Below are 20,864 nucleotides of genomic sequence, written 5' to 3' on the forward strand. Positions count from 1 at the left end.
CTAAGCTCCATGTACCTATCCAAAAGTCTCTTAAAAGATCCTATCGTATCCATTTCCACCACTGTTGCTGGCAGCCCATTCCATGCACTCACCACTCTGTTATTCTTTTCATTTGTCCACTTCAAATGGAGCAGACCTTTGAAAATAACCATTACTACAAAACGTTGCTAATGCAAGTTAGTTCATTTTGGTTCAATTTTATTTTTAATGGAGGATATTTTGATTTTATTATGAGTATTGATCTCTCAAGTCAGGGATCATGACAGAAGGTTACACATAAAGATGCCGATTTTCAATATATAACAGAATAAGTTTTACTTTATTTTAAACTCTAGAAATAGTCTCACATATTGATTCTGATTTTATTTTTAGTGGTAACAGTGAGGTTTCTTCCTCAATCACCTCTAGTGAATTGCAACTCAGCAGAGGAAGCAAAAATCTGCAAGCATCAAGCATCAAGAAGAACAGCAACCATCAACCGCCATCATACAAATTAGGTAAAATAATGGGTTTTTGTCTGTGTGAAGTGTCTGTAAAAAGAAAACAAATTATTCTTTTTTTCTCAATGTGCTGGTTCATTTTTAATGTATACAAGTAGTTTCAAATACTTGTAAATCAACGTGGAATGATCTCAAGCCATTTATTGATGGAAACAGATTGGATAGGCTGAGCTTGTGTTTCCTTAATCGAAGGAGATTGGAAATTAACAAAAGAAACATAAAATTATATGAGCCAGAAATAAGGGAGAGAGACAAAATCTTTTTTTCAAGCTAGGGGTATATTGGAGTGTTAGTATGTTCGTATTGTGCTTCAGTCTCTGGAAAGGGATTTGAATTTTTCACTGCCTGGTGAAAATAGAGTGCAGAACAAAAATAGACTGTTGAGGCAGCTGTAAAACCAATCAGAATTTGATTCTCGCCTCTGTGTGCATGAAGTTTGTACGTTCTCCCTGTGACTGAGTGTGATACCCCCAGGTGCTCTGCTTTCCTCACACATTCCAAAGACATGCGATTTGGGTTGGTGGGCATGGTACCTTGACACTTGGAGCATAGCAATACTTGTGGGCTGCCTCTACAATCCTCATTTCATGTTTTGTTGTAAAGTTGACAAATGAAGCAAATCTTTTCAATGTGAATGAGTAAGACAAATCCCATTTCCCAGCACTTCATTGCTTTGGTGATTCAGGTGTTCCAGATATGACTTAAATGTTGTGAGCATACCCAGTTCCACCATCAATTCAAGCTGTATATATCAGATTCTAACTAATTGGTGGCACAGTGTGCAGTTTTAGAGCTGGGTTCAATCCTGATCTCTGGTGCTCTCTGTGTGGAGTTTGCACGTTCCCTGAGTGTGTGGGTTTCCTCTGGGTGCTCCAATTTTCTTTCGTATCACAGACATATAAATTGATAGGTGAATTGGATACTGGGGAGAATTTCATAGACAATGAGATTCATGTTGCATTTGTGTTACTGGATGCTGGATGGTTAGCATGGACATTCCTCCACACTGTCAAACTCTATGATGCCCTCACGGAGATTTTTACCCTCAGATCCTCTAAATTTAAGTAGTCTAAAGTGCCTCCACTATGAAAAAAAAATCTTTAAAAATCTACCCTGTCTATGCCCTGAATTTTGTACACCTTCTTCCGGCCCCTCATTGGCCTTCATTCCAAGGAAAACAAACTCCACCTATCCTGTCTCCTCATAAGTGAAATGTTCCTTCCCAGGGAACATCTTGATGAATCTCCTCTGTACCCTCTCCAACTCAATCTTAAGTACAATTACTGAGCCTCAGCAAACTCCTCCTGAAAGCTGTTTGCTTTACAACAAGAAGTACGCCCATATTGTATTTAAATTGTAGGATTTTAATGGTACATTTAATGTCAGAGAAATGCATACAATATACATCCTGAAACACTTTTTTCTTTGCAACCAGCTGTGAAAACAGAGGAGTGCCCCAAAGAATGAATGACACAGCGAGAGGGGAGACATAACAAACAACTTGCTGATTTATGATGTTATAAGTCCATTGTGTAGCTTTTTCCAAGCTCTGTGCCCAAAGAACTTGGGTCTCTGGGTACACAGACAGAGATCTTCCCTTTCCCATGACAGCCTCATTTCCTTCAGAGGCACCGACCTCGAGTCTGCCTGCCTCCAGAGCCATGAAATCCCGAAACTCCGAAAACGAGCTGATCTTCTAGGCTGTGTCCTTGGCATATTGAATAACAGCCAGTCGTGAGACCCCGAGAGTGGGCCCCATTCCCACAAAGAACTGAAGGCAGCATGTATTTCCAGGTCAGGTCTTCAAAAGAACCTTGAAAGGGAAAAATGGAGATATTAAAGATAGAGGTAGAGCTGTTTCTGAAGATGCAAGCAAAAGAGTTGCTGTTAGGTGCCATTGCCTCTCCTAAGCTCCTGCTCTTCCTTTTTGGTTGGTTTCAGTTTTCTATAATTGACAGTCTGAGTACAGAAGATTCATGTCAATGACAGTACAGAGTCTCCAAGATGCAGAGATATGAAGGCAAGAAGCATGTTGACAATGTGTTGTCTGAGTGTCGCAAGATTTTTTTCCAGCCTATTGAGGTTAAATTGATTAGGAAGTTTTAAGATTACATGTACAGGTTAATAAATTTGAATCTTACTCTGTTAGGAAGTAATAATGAGGAATTATACAATGTATTATATAATGTAAGCCACAATTTCCAAAATGGCAACAGAGGGCAGACAATTTTTTGTGTGTGGAGCTCCCAAGGGAATCATCAAATACTCCCATTTGGAACTTCTCCAGCTAAAATCAGCCAGCAGAGACACTGCAGTAAGTTGCATTGTTTCAAATCTCAAAAAAAAAACAAATCTTTTGAATTGTGGGACTCCAGACCATGCCAGAAGTTGAGTACAGCAGCTGGAAGCTCAGAGAACATCTCTATTGTCTCAGGAAATATGGCTGCCTGGGAGGGCACCAGGTAAAACTGAAAGGTGGAACCCTGGGCACCCTCCCCACTTCACAACCATGCTTCTAGCTAATGGACAGTCTCTGGAAAATAGAATTCAAGACCTTAGAGCATGACTGCAGTACCAGAGGGACATCAGGAACTATGTACTCTGCTGCACGGAAGCATAACTTGCCTCCAGCAGACAGTAGCATCTGTTAAAGACAGAAGTGGCAACATCTGCTTTATGATAACTCATCGTCGTGTACAGAAATGGCAATTATGTCTCAGTTCTGTTCTCCTAAACTGGAACACAGGTTTCCCCCGCCATCCGAAGGTAGAGCGTTCCTATGAAACGGTTCGTAAGCCGGAATGTCGTAAAGCGAAGAAGCAATTACCATTTATTTATATGAGAGAAATTTGTGATTGTTTGCAGACCCAAAAATAACCCACCAAATCATGCCAAATAACACATAAAACCTAAAATAACAGTAACATATAGTAAAAGCAGGAATGATATGATGAATACACAGCCTATGTAAAGTAGAAATACTTTTCCACAATCATTACTGCACTGTCCTCCGTAGCGAAAATCTCATGCAAGCGCTCTCAGCAAAAACACGGCACAAGCGCTCTCCAGTAACCTTTAAGCTATGAAGCTGCCAAATCATACCAAATAACACGTAAAAATACACAGCCGATATAAAGTAGAAATAATGTATGTACAGTGTAATATCACTTACCGGAATTAGGAAGACAGCACCGAGCGCACTGACGATGGTGCATTAGGCTGAGTCATCGGAGTTTGGGTGGTGCAGTGACCCCACCCTCCGGGCAGCGACCCGATACTGATCAGTGAAGCATGCAGGGGTACAGCAGTAACCGGGACGCACACAGCACATCTTTAAGAAAAAAGCCGAAATTATCAAGCTAATTAATTAGGCGATTGCCGATTGCGTTGCCTCTGATCTGGGCCGATATTTACGTGCCGGGGGGCACCTAATTGATTAGCATGTTTATTTCGGCTTTTTTCTTAAAGATGTGGTGGGTGCCTCCGGCTACTGCTGCATTCTCCACGAATCGGTATCTGTCTGGGCCGGGGGGTTGGGGTGGTGGGACACTGGGGTGTCATCTCATCGTCGTCTGTTTCCATTAGGGCAGCCAGCTCATCTTCTTCTATGTCTGCCTGCCTCGATGTCAAAGGTCAAGGTTCGTCGTCTGCTGTGGCTGATGTGGAAGGCTTGCTTGACTGCCGAGCCTCGTGCATTTTTCTAGCATAGAGTTCTTTGTAAGCACTCAAACCATCTTGCAAATATGCTCTAAACCGGCGTACCCTTTCAAAATTAAAGTCGTACTTTATCATTGCAGTGAAAATCTCATGCAATTGCTTCACGTTCAGTTCCTGGACAACTTCACTTTCGCTACTTAATTCGGTTTCGATTGTTATCCTTTCCTCTTCCAATTGCATCAGCTCTTCATCTGTCAGTTCTTGGTCATGGGATGCCAAAACCTCTTCAACATCACCTTCGTCAGCTTCCACAAGCCAAACTCACTTTGTCCTTACTTGTTTCACCATGATTGAAACGCTTAATTATGTTTAGTTTTACGCTAAGTGTAACATCCTTACGAGCTCTTTTAGGCTTTTTCAGTACCTTATAACTCATCTTGCTAACGGCTGCTCACAGGCATGTGTTAAAGCAATGCCGGTGAGAATGCCGTTCCGAGTCCAGGGGAGAGCGGCTGCTTGGGGCACGCGCTGTTTTTTTTTTTGCGCGCTGCTTTTTTTCGTAACTGAAAACACCTTCTGTTAGTGAAAACAGGGAACCAATGTAGGTCTTTTGTAACAGTGAGGTTTTGTAAAGCGAAGGCTCGAAAAGCGGGGGACACCTGTATATGGCAGTCAAGTGTCGTCCATTCTACCTGCCGAAGGAGTTCTCCACCGTCATCCTAGTTGCAGTATACATTCCACCCCTGGCAAGAATTGATTTGGCATTGGAGGAGCTTAGCACTTTTATCAACCGTCATGAGACAGCACACCCTGATACCTTCCCGATCGTTGTGGATGACTTCAACCAATCCAGCTTGAAGTCTCTAACAAACTACCACCAGCATATATCACCTATGGAACCAGAGGAGCTAACACACTTAATCACTCCTATGCCACCATCAAGAATGCTCACCAGGTCATCGGACAGCTCTGTTCAGCAAGCCTGATTACCTAGCTGTATTTTTATTCCTAACATGTAGGCAGAGACTGAAGACTGCAGACCTAGTGGTGAGGGTGGCAAAGGTATAGTCAAGGGAAGCACAGGAATGTTTACAGGAGTACTTGGAATTGGTGGACTGAACAATATTCAGGGATTCATCTTTGCAAATGAATAACATGCCACAACTGTCAAGTCAAGTCGCTTTTATTGTCATTTCAACCATAACTGCTGGTATAGTACACAGTAAAAATGAAACAACGTTCCTCCAGGACCATGGTGCTACATGAAACAACACAAAACTACATTAGACTACGTGAAACAACACAAAACTACATTAGACTTCAGACCTACATAGGACTACATAACAGTGCAAGACAGTACAATAATTAATAAACAAGACAATAGGCACAGTAAAGGACAAATTATAATAAATGTTGTAAATGTAAACAATGTTTGAGCAGGAATCGAAAAAGAAATGAGCAAAAATTGCAAAGGGAGTGGAGTGGTGTTCAGTTGAGTGTGTGTAGGTTGGTGTCAGACTAGACTCTGGGTAGTAAGGAGTCTGATGGCTTGGGGGAAGAAACTGTTACACAGTCTGGTCGTGAGAGCCCGAATGCTTCGATACATTTTGCCAGATGGCAGGAGGGAGAAGAGTTTGTATGAGGGGTGCATGGAGTCCGTCACAATGCTGTTAGCTTTGCGGATGCAGCGTGTGGTATAAATGTCTGTAATGGTGGGAAGAGAGACCCCGATGATCCCTTCAGCTGACCTCACTATCCGGTCCAGGGTCTTGTGATCGAGATGGTGCAATTTCCGAACCAGGCAGTAATGCAGCTGCTCAGGATACTCTCGATACGTCCTCTGTATCCAATTTTATCAATACCTGTGGAGATGAGTGCGTGTTTTTGAGACCATATTGATTTGCCTTACCAAAGAAGGTATTTCTGTATGAAATTAGGCACATAGTCAGAATATTCACAGCACCTGGTGACCCTGCGATCTCTGTTTAAGAGGCTAACATCAGAACATCCTTCAAGAGGATGAACTGTTGCGAGGTGGAAGACCCCTGGCAGACTAACTGGAGTTTACAAGGACATCTTCAACCTCTCAATACTGTGGTGTGAAGTTCCCACCTGCTTCAAAAGTGCATCTATCATATTGGTGCCCAAGAAGAGCAGGATGAGCTGTCTCAATGACTATCGCCCAGTAGGATTCAGATCTACCATTATGAAGATGTTTGAGAGACTGGTTAAAATGAACAAATGAAGCTCTTAAGATGTATAAGAAATGCAAGAGACTACTTAAGAGGGAAATCAGCAGGGCTAAAAGAAAGCATGAAGTTTCTCTGGCAGAGAAGGTGAAAGAGATTCCCGAGGGCCTGTATTAAGAGCAAAAGGATAACAGGACAAAATTGGTCCTCTTGAAGTTCAGCAAAGTTATCTCTGGATGGAGCCAAAAGAGATGGGGGAGATCTTAAACTGATATTTTTGCACCTACAGTTGAAGTCAGAAGTTTACATACACCTTAGCCAAATACATTTAAACTCAGTTTTCCACAATTCCTGACATTTAATCCTAGAAAACATTCCCTGTCTTAGGTCAGTTAGGATCACTACTTTATTTTAAGAATGTGAAATGTCAGAATAATAGTAGAGAGAATGATTTATTTCAGCTTTTATTTCTTTCATCATTTTCCCAGTGGGTCAAAAGTTTAAATACACTTTGATAGTATTTGGTAGCATTGCCTTTAAATTGTTTAACTTGGGTCAAATGTTTTGGGTAGCCTTCCAGAAGCTTCTCACAGTAAGTTGCTGGAATTTTGTTCTATTCCTCCAGACAGAACTGGTGTAACTGAGTCAGGTTTGTAGGCCTCCTTGCTCGCATATGCTTTTTCAGTTCTGCCCACAAATTTTCTGTCGGATTGAGGTCAGAAGGTAATGTCAAGTCTGGTTCATCCTTGGGAGCAATTTCCAAATGCCGGAAGGTACCTCGTTTATCTGTATAAACAATAGTACGCATGTATGAACATCATGGGACCGCACAGCCGTCATACCGCTCAGGAAGGAGACGCATTCTATCTCCTGGAGATGAACGTACTTTGGTGCAAAAAGTGCAAATCAACCTGAGAACTACAGCAAAGGACCTTGTGAAGATGCTGGAGGAAACAGGTAGACGAGTGTCTGTATCCACAGTAAAACAAGCCCTATATCGACATAACCTGAAAGGCTGCTCAGCAAGGAAGAAGCCACTGCTCCAAAACCGTCATAAAAAAGCCAGACTACAGTTTGCAAGTGCACATGGGGACAAAGATCTTACTTTTTGGAGAAATATCCTCTGGTCTGATGAAGCAAAAATTGAACTGTTTGGCCATAATGACCATCGTTATGTTTGGAGGAAAAAGGATGAGGCTTGCAAGCTGAAGAACACCATCCCAGCTGTGAAGAATGGGGGTGACAGCATCATGTTGTCGGGGTGCTTTGCTGCAGGAGGGACTTCACAAAAATATATGGCATCATGAGGAAGGAAAATTATGTGGATATATTGAAGCAACTTCTCAAGACATCAGCCAGGAGGTTGAAGCTCAGTTGCAAGTGGGTCTTCCAAATGGACAATGACCCCAGGCATACCTCCAAAGTTGTGGCAAAATTGCTTAAGGACAGCAAGGTCAAGGTATTGGAGTGGCCATCACAAAACCCTGACCTCAATCTGATAGAAAAATTGTGGGCAGAACTGAAAAAGTGTGTGCAAGCAAGGAGGCCTACAAACCTGACTCAGTTACACCAGTTCTGTCTGGAGGAATGGAACAAAATTCCAGCAACTTATTGTGAGAAGTTTCTGGAAGGTTACCCAAAACATTTGACCCAAGTTAAACAATTTAAAGGCAATGTTACCAAAGACTAACAAAATGTATGTAAACTACTAACCCACTGGGAAAGTGATAGAACCATAGAAACTACAGCACAGAAACAGGCCTTTTGGCCCTTCTTGGCTGTGCCGAAGCATTTTCTGCCTAGTCCCACTGACCTGCACACGGACCATATCCCTCCATACACCTCCCATCCATGTATCTGTCCAATTTATTCTTAAATGTTAAAAAAGAACCCGCATTTACCACCTCTTCTGGCAGCTCATTCCATACTCCCACCACTCTCTGTGTGAAGAAGCCCCCCCCCTAATGTTCCCTTTAAACTTTTCCCCCCTCACCCTTAACCCATGTCCTCTGGTTTTTTTCTCCCCTTGCCTCAGTGGAAAAAGCCTGCTTGCATTTACTCTATCTATACCCATCATAATTTTATATACCTCTATGAGATCTCCCCTTATTCTTCTACGCTCCAGGGAATAAAGTCCTAACCTATTCAACCTTTCTCTGTAACTGAGTTTCTCAAGTCCTGGCAACATCCTTGTAAACCTTCTCTGTACTCTTTCAACCTTATTTATATCCTTCTTGTCATTTGGTGACCAAAACTGAACACAATACTCCAGATTCGGCCTCACCAATGCCTTATACAACCTCATCATAACATTCTAGCTCTTATACTCGATACTTTGATTAATAAAGGTTAATGTACCAAAAGCTCTCTTTACGACCCTATCTACCTGTGACGACACTTTTAGGGAATTTTGTATCTGTATTCCCAGATCCCTCTGTTCCACTGCACTCCTCAGTGCCTTACCATTAACCCTGTATGTTCTATGTTGGTTTGTCCGTCCAACATGCAATACCTCACACTTGTCAGTATTAAGCTCCATCTGCCATTTTTCAGCCCATTTTTCCAGCTGGTCCAAGTCCCTCTGCAAGCTCTGAAAACCTTCCTCACTGTCTACTACACCTCCAATCTTTGTATCATCAGCAAACTTGAATCCAATTTACCACATTATCATCCAGATCATTGATATAGATGACAAATAACAATGGACCCAGCATTGATCCCTGTGGCACACCACTAGTCACAGGTCTCCACTCAGAGAAGCAATTCTCTACCACCACTCTCTGGCTTCTTCCATCGAGCCAATGTCTAATCCAATTTACCACCTCTCCATGTATACCTAGCGACTGAATTTTCCTAACTAACCTCCCATGCGGGACCTTGTCAAAGGCCTTACTGAAGTCCAGGTAGACAATATCCACTGCCTTCCCTTCATCCACTTTCCTGGTAACCTCCTCGAAAAACTCCAATAGATTGGTCAAACATGACCTACCACGCACAAAGCCATGTTGACTGTCCCTAATAAGTCCCTGTCTATCCAAATGCTTGTAGATTCTGTCTCTTAGTACTCCCTCCAATAACTTACCTACTACCGACGTTAAACGTACCGGCCTATAATTTCCTGGATTACTTTTCGATCCTTTTTTAAACAACGGAACAACATGAACCACTCTCCAATCCTCCGGCACTTCACCCATAGACAGCGACATTTTAAATATTTCAGCCAGGGCCCCCGCAATTTCAACACTAGTCTCCTTTAAGGTCCGAGGGAACACTCTGTCAGGTCCCGGGGATTTATCCACTTTAATTTTCCTCAAGACAGCAAGGACATCCTCCTTTTCAATCTGTACAGTTTCCATGATCTCACTACTTGATTCCCTCAATTCCATAGACTTTATGCCAGTTTCCTTAGTAAATACAGACGCAAAAAACCTATTTAAGATCTCCCCCATTTCCTTTGGTTCCGCACATAGCCGACCACTCCGATCTTCAGGAGGACCAATTTTATCCCTTACAATCCTTTTGCTCTTAATATACTCGTAAAAGCTCTTTGGATTATCCTTCACTTTGACTGCCAAAGCAACCTCATGTCTTCTTTTAGCCCTCCTGATTTCTTTCTTAAGTATTTTCTTGCACTTCTTATACTCCTCAAGCACCTGATTTACCTTTACATGTCCTACAACTCCCTCTTCTTCTTTATCAGAGTTGCAATATCCCTTGAGAACCAAGGTTCCTTATTCCTATTCAATTTGCCTTTAATCCTGACAGGAACATACAAACTCTGCACTCTCAAAATTTCCCCTTTGAAGGCTTCCCACCTACCAAACACATCTTTGCCAGAGAACAACCTGTCCCAATCCACGCTTTTTAGATCCTTTCTCATTTCTTCAAATTTGGCCTTCTTCCAGTTCAGAACCTCAACCCTAGGACCAGATCTATCCTTGTCCATGATCAAATTGAAACTAATGGTGTTATGATCACTGGAACCAAAGTGCTCCCCTACACAGACTTCTGTCACTTGCCCTAATTCGTTTCCTAACAGGAGATCCAATATTGCATCCCCTCTAGTTAGTCCCTCTATATATTGATTTAGAAAACTTTCCTGAACACATTTTACAAACTCTAAACCATCTAGACCCCTAACAGTATGGGAGTCCCAATCAATGTATGGAAAATTAAAATCCCCTACCACCACAACTTTATGTTTCCTGCAGTTGCCCGCTATCTCTCTGCAGATTTGCTCTTCCAAGTCTCGTTGACTATTGGGTGGTCTGTAATACAATCCCACTAATGTGGCCATACCCTTCCTGTTTCTCAGCTCCACCCATAAGGACTCAGTAGACAAGCCCTCTAATCTGTCCTGCCTGAGCACTGCTGTAATATTTTCCCTAACAAGCAATGCTACTCCCCCACCTTTCATTCCCCTGCCTCGATCACATCTGAAACATTGGAACCCCGGAATATTAAGCTGCCAGTCCTGCCCCTCCTGCAGCCAAGTTTCACTAATTGCTATAACTTCATAATTCCATGTGTCAATCCACGCCCTCAACTCATCCGCCTTCCCTGCAATACTCCTAGCATTGAAATATATACACCTCAGAAGATTTTTGCCACCACTCACAACCTTTCTATCAGTGGATTTGCTTAAACTTTCAACATCATTTATTTTCACCCCAGCCACACTGTCAGCTCTGGCACTCTGGTTCCCATCCCCCTGCAAATCTAGTTTAAAGCCTCCCCAATAGCACTAACAAATGATGAAAGAAATAAAAGCTGAAATAAATCATTTTCTCTACTATTATTCTGACATTTCACATTCGTAAAATAAAGTAGTGATCCTAACTGAGCTAAGACAGGGAATGTTTTCTAGGATTAAATGTCAGGAATTGTGAAAAACTGAGTTTAAATGTATTTGGCCAAGCTGTATGTAAACTTCTGACTTCAACTGTATATTCACTTAAGAGATGGACACAGTCTACAGAACTGAGGCAAAATAGTGACGTTATGGGATATATCCAGATTCCAGAAGAAGGTTACTTGCTGTCTCAAGGCAAGTTAGGGTGGATACGTCCCTGGGATGATAAGGTGTCCCCTCAGATCTTGTGGGAGGCTAGTGAAGAAACTTCAGGGGATCTGGCTAGGTATTTAAACCATTCTTAGACACAGTTGAGATGCTGTAGGACTGTTCCATTGTGTTCTAAAGGACAGGATATTTCAAAGATTCAAATTATATTTATTATCAAAGAATGTATTTGGTATACAACCCCGACATATTCATCTTTCTGCAGGCAGCCACGAAACAAAGAAACACTATGGAAACTGTTTAAAGTAAACATCAAACACCCAGCCCTCAAAAGTAAGAATAAATCATGCAAACAGCAAAAAACGAGTTAATTACACACAGAATATTAAACATCAAATCAGAGTACTCAAAACAGATTGAATAGGCAGGCTCTGATTAGGATAGTCAACATGGCTGTGTGTGTGCTATATTGTGTTTGACCAATCTTATAGAATTTTTTGATGATGTTGCTAGGAAAGTTGATGAAATTAATGCAGCATACACAAAATGTTGGAGGAACTTAGCAAGCCAGGCAGCACCAATGGAAAAGAGTACAGTCAATGTTTTGGGCTGAGACCCTTCAGTTGGACTGGAGGGAAAAAGATGAGTAGATTTAAATGGTGGAGGGAGGGAAGGGAGAAATACAAGGTGATAGGTGAAATCGGGAGGGGTGAGGTAAAGAGCTGGGAAGTTGATTGGTGAAAGAGATACAGGGCTGGAGAAGGGGGAGGGAGTCTTGTAGGAGAGGACAGAAGTCCATGGAAGAAAGAAAAGGGTGCGGTACCCCAGAGGGAGCTGATGGGCAGGCAAGGTGATAAGATGATAGAGGGAAAAGGGAAAGGAGAGTGGTGGAGGAGGTAGGGGGGCTTTACCAGAAGTTCGAGAAATTGATGTTCATACCATCAAGCTGGAGGCTACCCAGACGGAATATAACGTGTTGCTCTTCCAAGCAGAGTATGGCCTCATCACGACAGTAGAGGAGGCCATGGATAGACATATCAGAATGGGAATGAGAAGTGAAATTAAAATGTGGCCACTGGGAAATCCGGCTTTCTCTGGCTGACAGAGTGCAGGTGCTTGGTGAAGTGGTCTCCCAGTCTACGTTGGGTCTCACCAATATACAGGAGGCCACACCAGAGCACCAGATACAGTTGATCACCCTAACAGACTCACAGGTGAAGTGTTGCCTCACCTGGAAGAACTGTTTGGGGCCCTGAATGGAAGGAGAGGCCCTGAATGGGAGGAGGTGTAGAGGCAGGTGTAGCACTTGTTCTGTGTTCAAAGATAAGTGCCAGGAGAGAGATCAGTGGACAGGAACGAATGGACAAGGGAGTTGAGTCGGGAGTGATCCCTATGGAAAGTAGAAAAAGGGTTAGATTTCCAGCATCTGCAGATTTTCTCGTTTGTGGGAAGTCAAGACAGTGGATGTTGTCTACATGGACTTTCAGCGGTGCCTTTGACAAAGTCCCTTGTGGGAGTGTGGTCCTGAAAGTTCAGTTGTTTGGCATTCAAGATAAGGTAGTAAACTGGATGTCACGCAAACACGAGGAAATCTGCAGATGCTGGAATTTCAAGCAACACACATAACATGCTGGTGAATGCAGCAGGCCAGGCGGCATCTCTAGGAAGAGGTACAGTCGACGTTTCGGGCCGAGACCCTTCGTCAAGACTAACTGAAAGAAGAGAAAGTAAGAGATTTGAAAGTGGGAGGGGGAAGGGGATATCGGAAATCCCCCTCCTTCTCTCAAATCTCTTACTGTCTCTTCTTTCAAATTGGATGTCACATTGGCCAAAGCCAGAGTGTGGTCATAGATAGTTGTCTCTCTGATTGGAGGCCTGTGACTGGTGGTGTGCTGCAGGTATCAGTGCTGGATCCATTGCTTTTTGTCATTTATATTAATGATTTGAATGTTAATGTGGTGAATTGGTTCAACAAATTTGTGGATTACACAAAGATTGAGGATCTAGTGGTCAGCAGGGAAGGCTATCAAAGCTTGCAGTGGGATCTGGACCACTTGGAAAAATAAGCTGAAGAATGGCAGATGGAATTTAAAGCAGACGTGTGAAAGTGTTGCACTTTAGGAGGACAAGCCAAGGCGGGCCTTGCACTGTGAATGGCAGGGTACTGCAGAATGCGGAATACACTTACTTAGGAGACTACCAGATGTAAATATAAACAAGCTTTTCAACTGAGGTTGGGTGAATCTAGAACTAGAGCCCATAGTTTGAATGTGAAAGTTAAAATATATTGAAGGGGGAATTTCTTGACTCAGATGGTGTGTGAGTGTGGAATAAGCTGCCAGCACAAGTTGTGGATGCGGGTCTGATGGCAACATTGAAGAGAGATTTGGATAAATGGATGAATGGTGAGGCTATGGAGGGCTATGCTCCAGGTGTAGTTAAAGGGATTAGGCAAATTAACAATCTGGCATGGTCTAGATGGGCTGAAGGGCCTGTTTCCGTGCTGTAGTGCTCTATGATTCTAAGTATTAATCACTAATCTCCAAATCTTGTGACTGTGCAACTGGATGATCGACTTCCTCATCGGGAGCCTACACTCAGTATAGATCAATGATGACTCTTCACCATGTCCAACACGGATACACCTCAAGGGTACATGTTTATCCCACTGCTCTACTCTCTCTACACACATTACTGTGTGGCTAGGCACAGCATGAATGTCATCAATTAATTGGCAGATGGCACCCCATTGTTGGTAAAATCCCAGATGGCTATGAGGAGGCATATAGAAGTGAGAGATCAACTTGTTAAATTGTGTTGCAACAACAACTTTGTATTCAATGTCAGCAAAACCAAGGAGTTGGTTGTGGACTTCAGGAAGGGACGTCAAAAGAACAGACACCGGTCCTCATTGAGGGGTCAACGGTGGAAAGAGTGAGTAGTTGTATTTTCCTGGATGTCAAATTCTCTGAGGATCTGTCCCAGGCTCAACAATTGAGACAACCATAAAGAAGATGTGCTGGCTGCTCTGAGGAGATGTGGTATGTCACCAAAGATGCTTGTAAATTTCAGTCGATGTATGGTGGAGAGCGTTCTGACAGGTTGCATTGCAGGCTGGTATGGCAGTTCATTGCAAGAGGCTGCAGAGTTTTGTAAACTCAGCCAGCTCCATCACTGGAGAACTTCTGGCTGTGCCTCAAGAACTCGGCATCCATCATTAAAGAGCCTTACCACTGGGGAAGAAATACAGGAGCATGCAAACACCCACTCAAGAAGTCAGTGACAGCTTCATCAGAGCTCCACCAACAGCACATGCAGCTTATGGCAAGGTCTGCACAACATCGCAGACTTCAAACGTCGATGCCTGTCTCTCAGTTGAACTAAATCTTTTTTTAATGCTCGGTTTGACATTGCCAACACCGAGTCCCTGAGGAGAGCCACTGATGTGGCCTGCAGCTTGGTCTGAGGCTGAAGTGTTTCTGACGAGTGGACAGTTGCAAGGCTGTTCGACCAGACGGCATCCCAGGGCGGGTACTCAGAGTGTGTGCAGCACAACTGCAGGTGTGTTTACAGATATTTTTAATCTCTCCTTCTCGCAGTGTAGAGTGCCTTCCTGCTTCAAAACATCTACCATTCTTCTTATACCTAAAAAGGTACATGTCTGAATGACTGGCCTGGCATCCTGTCGCACTCACCTCAATAAAAAGCAAATGCTTTGAGAGGCTGGTCAAAGACTACAACTGCAGCATGCTACCACCCACACTGGATCTCCTACAATTCGCCTACCGACACAACAGATAATGCAATAGCCATAGTTCTACACACTGTCCTTGCACATCTGGAGAAGAAGGATGCCTTGTGTGAGAATGCTGTATAGCATTCAACACGATAATTCCCTCCAGCCTCGACAAGAAGCCCAGAGACCTTGGCCTTCACCTTGCCTTGTGTAGCTGGATCCTGGACTTCCTGTCAGATCACCGGCAGGTAGTGAGAATGGGCTTCCTCATCTCTGCCCCTCTGACCCTCAACACAGCTGCCCCTCAGGGCTGTGTCCTAAGCCCCCTTCTTTACTCTTTGTATACCCATGACTGTGTCGCCACCCACAGCTCCAATCTGCTAATTAAATTTGCTGACAATTTGCTGATTGGCCAAATCTCAAATAATAATGAGGCAGCCTACAAAGAAGTCATTACCCTGACACAGTCGTGTCAAGAAAACAAAGGAGTTGGTTGTGGACTACGGGAGGAATGGAGACAGGCTAAACCCTATTGACATCAGCATACACATCACCGAAGATCATGTGTGGTCTGTACATACCGGCCATGTGGTGAAAAAAGCACAACAGCTCTGCTTTCACCTCAGGCAGTTGAAGAAGTTTGGTAAGGGCCCCCAAATCCTAAGGACTTTCTACAAGGGCACAATTGAGAGCATCCTGACTGGCTGCATCACTGCCTGGTATGGGAACTGTACTTCACTCAATCGCAGGACTCTGCAGAGAGTGGTGTGGACAGCCCAGCACATCTGTAGATGTGAACTTCCCATGATTCAGAACATTTACAAAGACAGGTGTGTAAAAAGGACCCATAGGATCATTGGGGTCCCGAGTCACCCCAACCACAAACTGTTCCAGCTGCTACCATCCGGGAAACGGTACTGCAGCATAAAAGCCAGGACCAACAGGCTCCGGGACAGCTTCTTCCACCAGGCTATCAGGCTGATTAATTCATGTTGAAACAATTGTATTTCTATGTTATATTGACTGTCCTATTGTACATACTATTTATTATAAGTTACTATGATTTCGACGGAGACGTGACGTAAAGATTTTTACTCCTCATGTATATGGAGGACGTAATTAATAAAGCCAATTCAATTCCATTTCTAAACTGTCCATGAAAACTACCTCATTTTTTGCACTGTTTATTTTGTAAGTTATAGTTTGTTTTTGTCTTTGCACTGTACTGCTCCTATAAAGCTATTAAATTTATTTCAGTGATAATAAACCTGATGCTGATTCTATACTAGTGGATTTGTTTTATTTTGACAAGGTCCCACTTGGAAGACTGGTATAAGGGGTTAGGAAGGGCAAGTTTACAGATGAGGTACAAAATTTGCTTAGTGATAGGAGACAGAGTTTGAATTGAATTGACTTTATTACTTACATCCTTCATATACATGAGGAATAAAAATCTTTACGTTACCTATCTGTCTAAATGTGCAATTTATAATAAATAGTATATACAACAGGATAGTCAATATAATGTAAAAATACAGTTGTGTCAGCATGAATTAAGCAATATGATGGCCTCATGGAAGAACCTGTCCCGGAGCCTGTTGGCCTTTTATGCTGCGGTACCATTTCCCGGAAGGTAACAGCTAGAATAGATTGCGGTTTGGGTGACTTCGGTCCCCAATGATCCTTCGGGCCCTTTTTCTTACCTGTCTTTGTAAATATCTTGAATAGTGGGAAGTTCACATCTACAGATGTGCTGGGCTGTCTGCACCACTCTCTGCAGCATCCTGTAATTGAGGGGAAGTACAATTTCTATACCAGGCAGTGATGCAGCCAGCCAGGATGCTCTCAACTGTGCCCCTGTAGAAAGCTCTTAGGATTTGGGGGCCCATACCAACTGTCTGAGGTGAAAGAGGATGTTCGTGATTGTTTTTGTGATTGAGTTTTCAAATGTGAGAAAAAAATATTAATAGTGTCCTACAAAAACTGGTCATTCTTCCTCTAGATCTCAAAAGAATTCTGTCATGCTGAGTCATTTATTTTGCTTACTTCCAGAAATGTTAAATTCTCTATGAATACATTACCTTCCTACAGTTGAAAGTTTCAGTGCTAATTTATATCCTCCTTTAATTTGCAGAAAATTGTACTGATTTGCAGCCAAGGAATGCTCTCGATATAAATTCCAAGGAGTCCATCTTCTTACTCAGGTATTTACATGCCTTTGTAGTACTGGACCATTTTTAATACCAGAATTGGGTTATCAGATACAAGGTCTCACAAGGAAAATCATTCCAGAACCTGAACCTAGGTACTTCGGATATTCAGTCAGTTGGACAGTGTTCAGCTAAGATGCTGGTATGGGAATATGCTTTCATCAGAATGAAAAGGTCTTATTCAGGAATATGAAACTGTACCGGCAAATATCATATGATTTGTTGTGGCTTATTTATTTATTTTAAAACATGGAGGGGAGTAAAAGCAGATTCAGCTCATGTTTCTTTAATTTGAAACAGTTCTCATCCAAGACCAAGAACTAGCTTGAATGTAAGCCAGAATGACATTGGGACCCAGGATGCTCCATCAAAAAGTGCCTCCATTTCAATAAAGGTACTTTAAAACTTGTCACTTAATTGTTTGTACTAAATTTATAGTTTGCTTTGTATATTTGGATATAAGAGTGCGTGAGGGATAACATGCTATTTAGATTTGGAGAAGATAGTTTAACTAATTGGGCTCTCTTTAAAAATATAGTTTTATAAAGTTGAGCAGGATGAGGCACAAAATGTTGAAGGGCACTGGAAGAGTGAGGAAATATTTCTCATGTCATTGCCAGTGTCAATAAAAAAGACTTTGATAAGTGGGAAACACCATCTATGAAGGTTTAAAATAGGGGTCGCCAACCCATCGATCGTAATCGACCGGTTGATCTTTGAGACTTTCCCAGTAGATCCCGAAAAAAATCAAAAATAAATACACAAATACTGTTGTAATGTGAGCATTATAAAAATAAGTAATACTAATTAGGATAATGGTAATATAGCAATACTTTTGCTACAAAGCTGTTTGTAAAGAGAGATTGTTTCCAGGTTGCGGGGTTTTAGTTCTGTTCTTTCTGCCCAGTGCTCATGTGTGTAGTTCCCTCGCCATGAACTGCATTTTCAGTGTAGCTTGTGCTGCATCAAAGTGACCAATTAAATTAGATACGCAGTGGTCCCCAACCACCGGGCCGCGAAGAATGCAGCGGTACAGCGGTGGCCGGAACGCACCCAGCACATCTTTAAGAAAAAAGCCGAAATAAACAAGCTAATTAACTAAGTGCTGCCTGGCGCGTAAGTGTCGGCCAGATCAGAGGCGATTGCCGATCATTACTAATGCTTCCGCAATCTCTTCAGCTATCTGTTTCAGAACCCTGGGGTGTAGACTGTGCCATCCAAGTAACCTATTTATCTGCAGATCTTTCAGTTTCCCGAGCACCTTCTCCTGAGTAATGGCAACTTGTTGCACTTTTGATTGTCCGACACATTTATAACTACCATCAGGGTAAAAAGGCCCTTGCAGTTGCTTAGCTCTATCTACAATGATTCTACACCTTCCGGTCTTAAATCACCTTCTTCTAACAGAGTCACCCCAACCCCTCTGCCTGCCTGCATGTCCTTTCAATACAATGTGTATCCTTGGATGCTAAACTCCCAAGTGTAATCTTCTTTCAGTCATGATTCAGTGATGGCCACAATGTCATGCATGTCAATCTGTAGCTGTGCTAAAAGTTCATCTACTGTGTCCGTATACTGTGTGCATTCAAATATAACATCTTCAGTACTGTATTCATCACCCTTTTCGATTTGTTCCCCCTTTTACATTACAACTCATCCCATTCACTGCAATTTGGGCCTATCGTCAGTTTCTCCTTGCTAGCAATCTCACTACGCACTGCCCCTGTTTGTAAACCAACTACCCCATCCTCTGCTCAATCACTCCATTTCCCATTCTCCTGCCAAATTAGTTTAAACCTTCCTGAACAGTTCCAGTAAACCTAGCCGTAAGAATGTTGGACCCCCTTGGGTTCAGGTGTAACCTATCCCTTTTGTGCAGGTCGTTCCCTCTCTAGAACGAATTTTAATGATCCAGAAATCTAAACCCCTGCCACCTGCACCAGTTCCTCAGCCACACATTCATCTTCCAAATCATCCTATTCTTGCTCTCAATAGCATGTGGCTCAGGCAGCAATCTACGATTACTACCTTGGAGGTCCTGTTTTTCAGCTTTCGACTTAGCTTCCTAAAATCTCTCTTCAGGACCTCAAGTATGTCATTGGTGCCAACATATAGCCATATAACAATTACAGCACAGAAACAGGCCATCTCGGTCCTTCTAGTCCGTGCCGAAACATGTACCAAGAATTCTGGCTTCTCTGACTTGTACAAGCTTGTTTTGTGGAAATTGGCTGCTATGTTCCAACATTACATCACTAACTATACTTCAGCTGAATTTGATTATTTATAAATGGATTTTGTAATATCCTAAGGCTGTGCTGTGAAAGGTACTTTAGAAATGTAAATCATAATATCAAGATTGACATTGTTTAAGTGAATTGTGAAGTTTTAGGCTAAGTAAATATTGTAAAGTTTTTTTATGAAAGCTTTCTGTGGTCATGAAAATGAGCATTTTAAGTGAAAACAAGGACTTATTTGAAGAGATAAAACCCAAAGTGCAAATTGCTACTACAAAAGGATTCAGTCACTTAGTTGTATATTCAAAGTGAAGTGCTACTGTAAGAGTGAAAATTTTACAATGAGTGATTGAATTCAAGATCCAGTTTGAAATAATATAATTTTCAGAGAAAATATTGTATTTAGATCAGGACACTTTTGCATGTGAATGCAAATGGTAGCTGAAGTGACCGGAAGCACTTTATAATTTATTTTAATGTGTCATTCATTCAACCAGCCAGGAAACTTGATGATCCATTGTAAATTGTCCTGTGGTTAAGTTAGGGTTAAACTGAGCGGTGCTGGTCGAAGGGCTGGGAAGACCTACGCCTTGCTGTATTTCTAAACAAATTGAATAAATAAATAAATCTCTTGTTGGACCCAATTCAACATTCAGAATCCTGCTCCTGGTCCCCATCTGCCTGAATTTATTTGGATTGAATACTTTGCCATTCCTAATGGCAGTTTTTTTTTTTCTCAGATAGTATAGTGGGGCATCGGGTGATCTGATAAGTGATTTTCCTCAGCATAATCCTGCAGTATCCAGCAGTGAAGCAAACTGAAATATTTCGGTATTTTTAATGTGGCAAAGTTCTGGACTGACAGCATGACTGTTTAAGTTTGTAACTTGCTACAGTTTGCATGGCTGAATGTTGCTTGCAGCGGTGAAATATGTCCTTTGTCTTTCTGGGCAGGTAGCAGGTTGATGTGAAAATTGGGAGAAATAAAGTTTCTGAAAATATTTTGGACACTGTATTGCCTGTCAATCTCTAATGATGTGTTTAGATACAAACCAGTTTATTTTCATTGAAGAAACCATAAAGCTTCAAGAATAAAAGACAGCATAATTGTAAAAATAGAAATTGTAGTAAATGCTGCCTGTTACATGGTCCTACAATTAAATGTTAGTAGTACAGTATTATTAAGTGTCTGTTGTTGAAAGTTAGAAGACAATTAATTTTCTACAGTGCATGTCCTTAAAACGTTTGGGAACACTCTAAAGTTAGTAACTGTAGTTAAAAGTACTTACCTGTTGGGTGTTTTAAAAACCAGCAG

General features: G+C 42.1%; 1 protein-coding gene across 8 annotated transcripts in view; it reads left to right on the forward strand.

Annotated features, from left to right (window-relative positions):
- ulk4 (unc-51 like kinase 4) overlaps window positions 1-20,864 on the forward strand; it is a 702,256-nt gene that overhangs the window by 69,679 nt on the left and 611,713 nt on the right. For all 8 annotated transcript variants that reach the window (XM_072283788.1, XM_072283790.1, XM_072283793.1 and 5 more), the window contains 3 exons: window positions 373-497; window positions 17,237-17,306; window positions 17,613-17,706. In XM_072283788.1, the coding sequence (XP_072139889.1) occupies window positions 373-497; window positions 17,237-17,306; window positions 17,613-17,706 (289 nt within the window). The remainder of the gene's footprint in view (window positions 1-372; window positions 498-17,236; window positions 17,307-17,612; window positions 17,707-20,864) is intronic.

The sequence above is a fragment of the Mobula birostris genome, chromosome 19, assembly GCF_030028105.1.
Source record: "Mobula birostris isolate sMobBir1 chromosome 19, sMobBir1.hap1, whole genome shotgun sequence".
Classification (NCBI taxonomy): Eukaryota; Metazoa; Chordata; class Chondrichthyes; order Myliobatiformes; family Myliobatidae; genus Mobula; species Mobula birostris.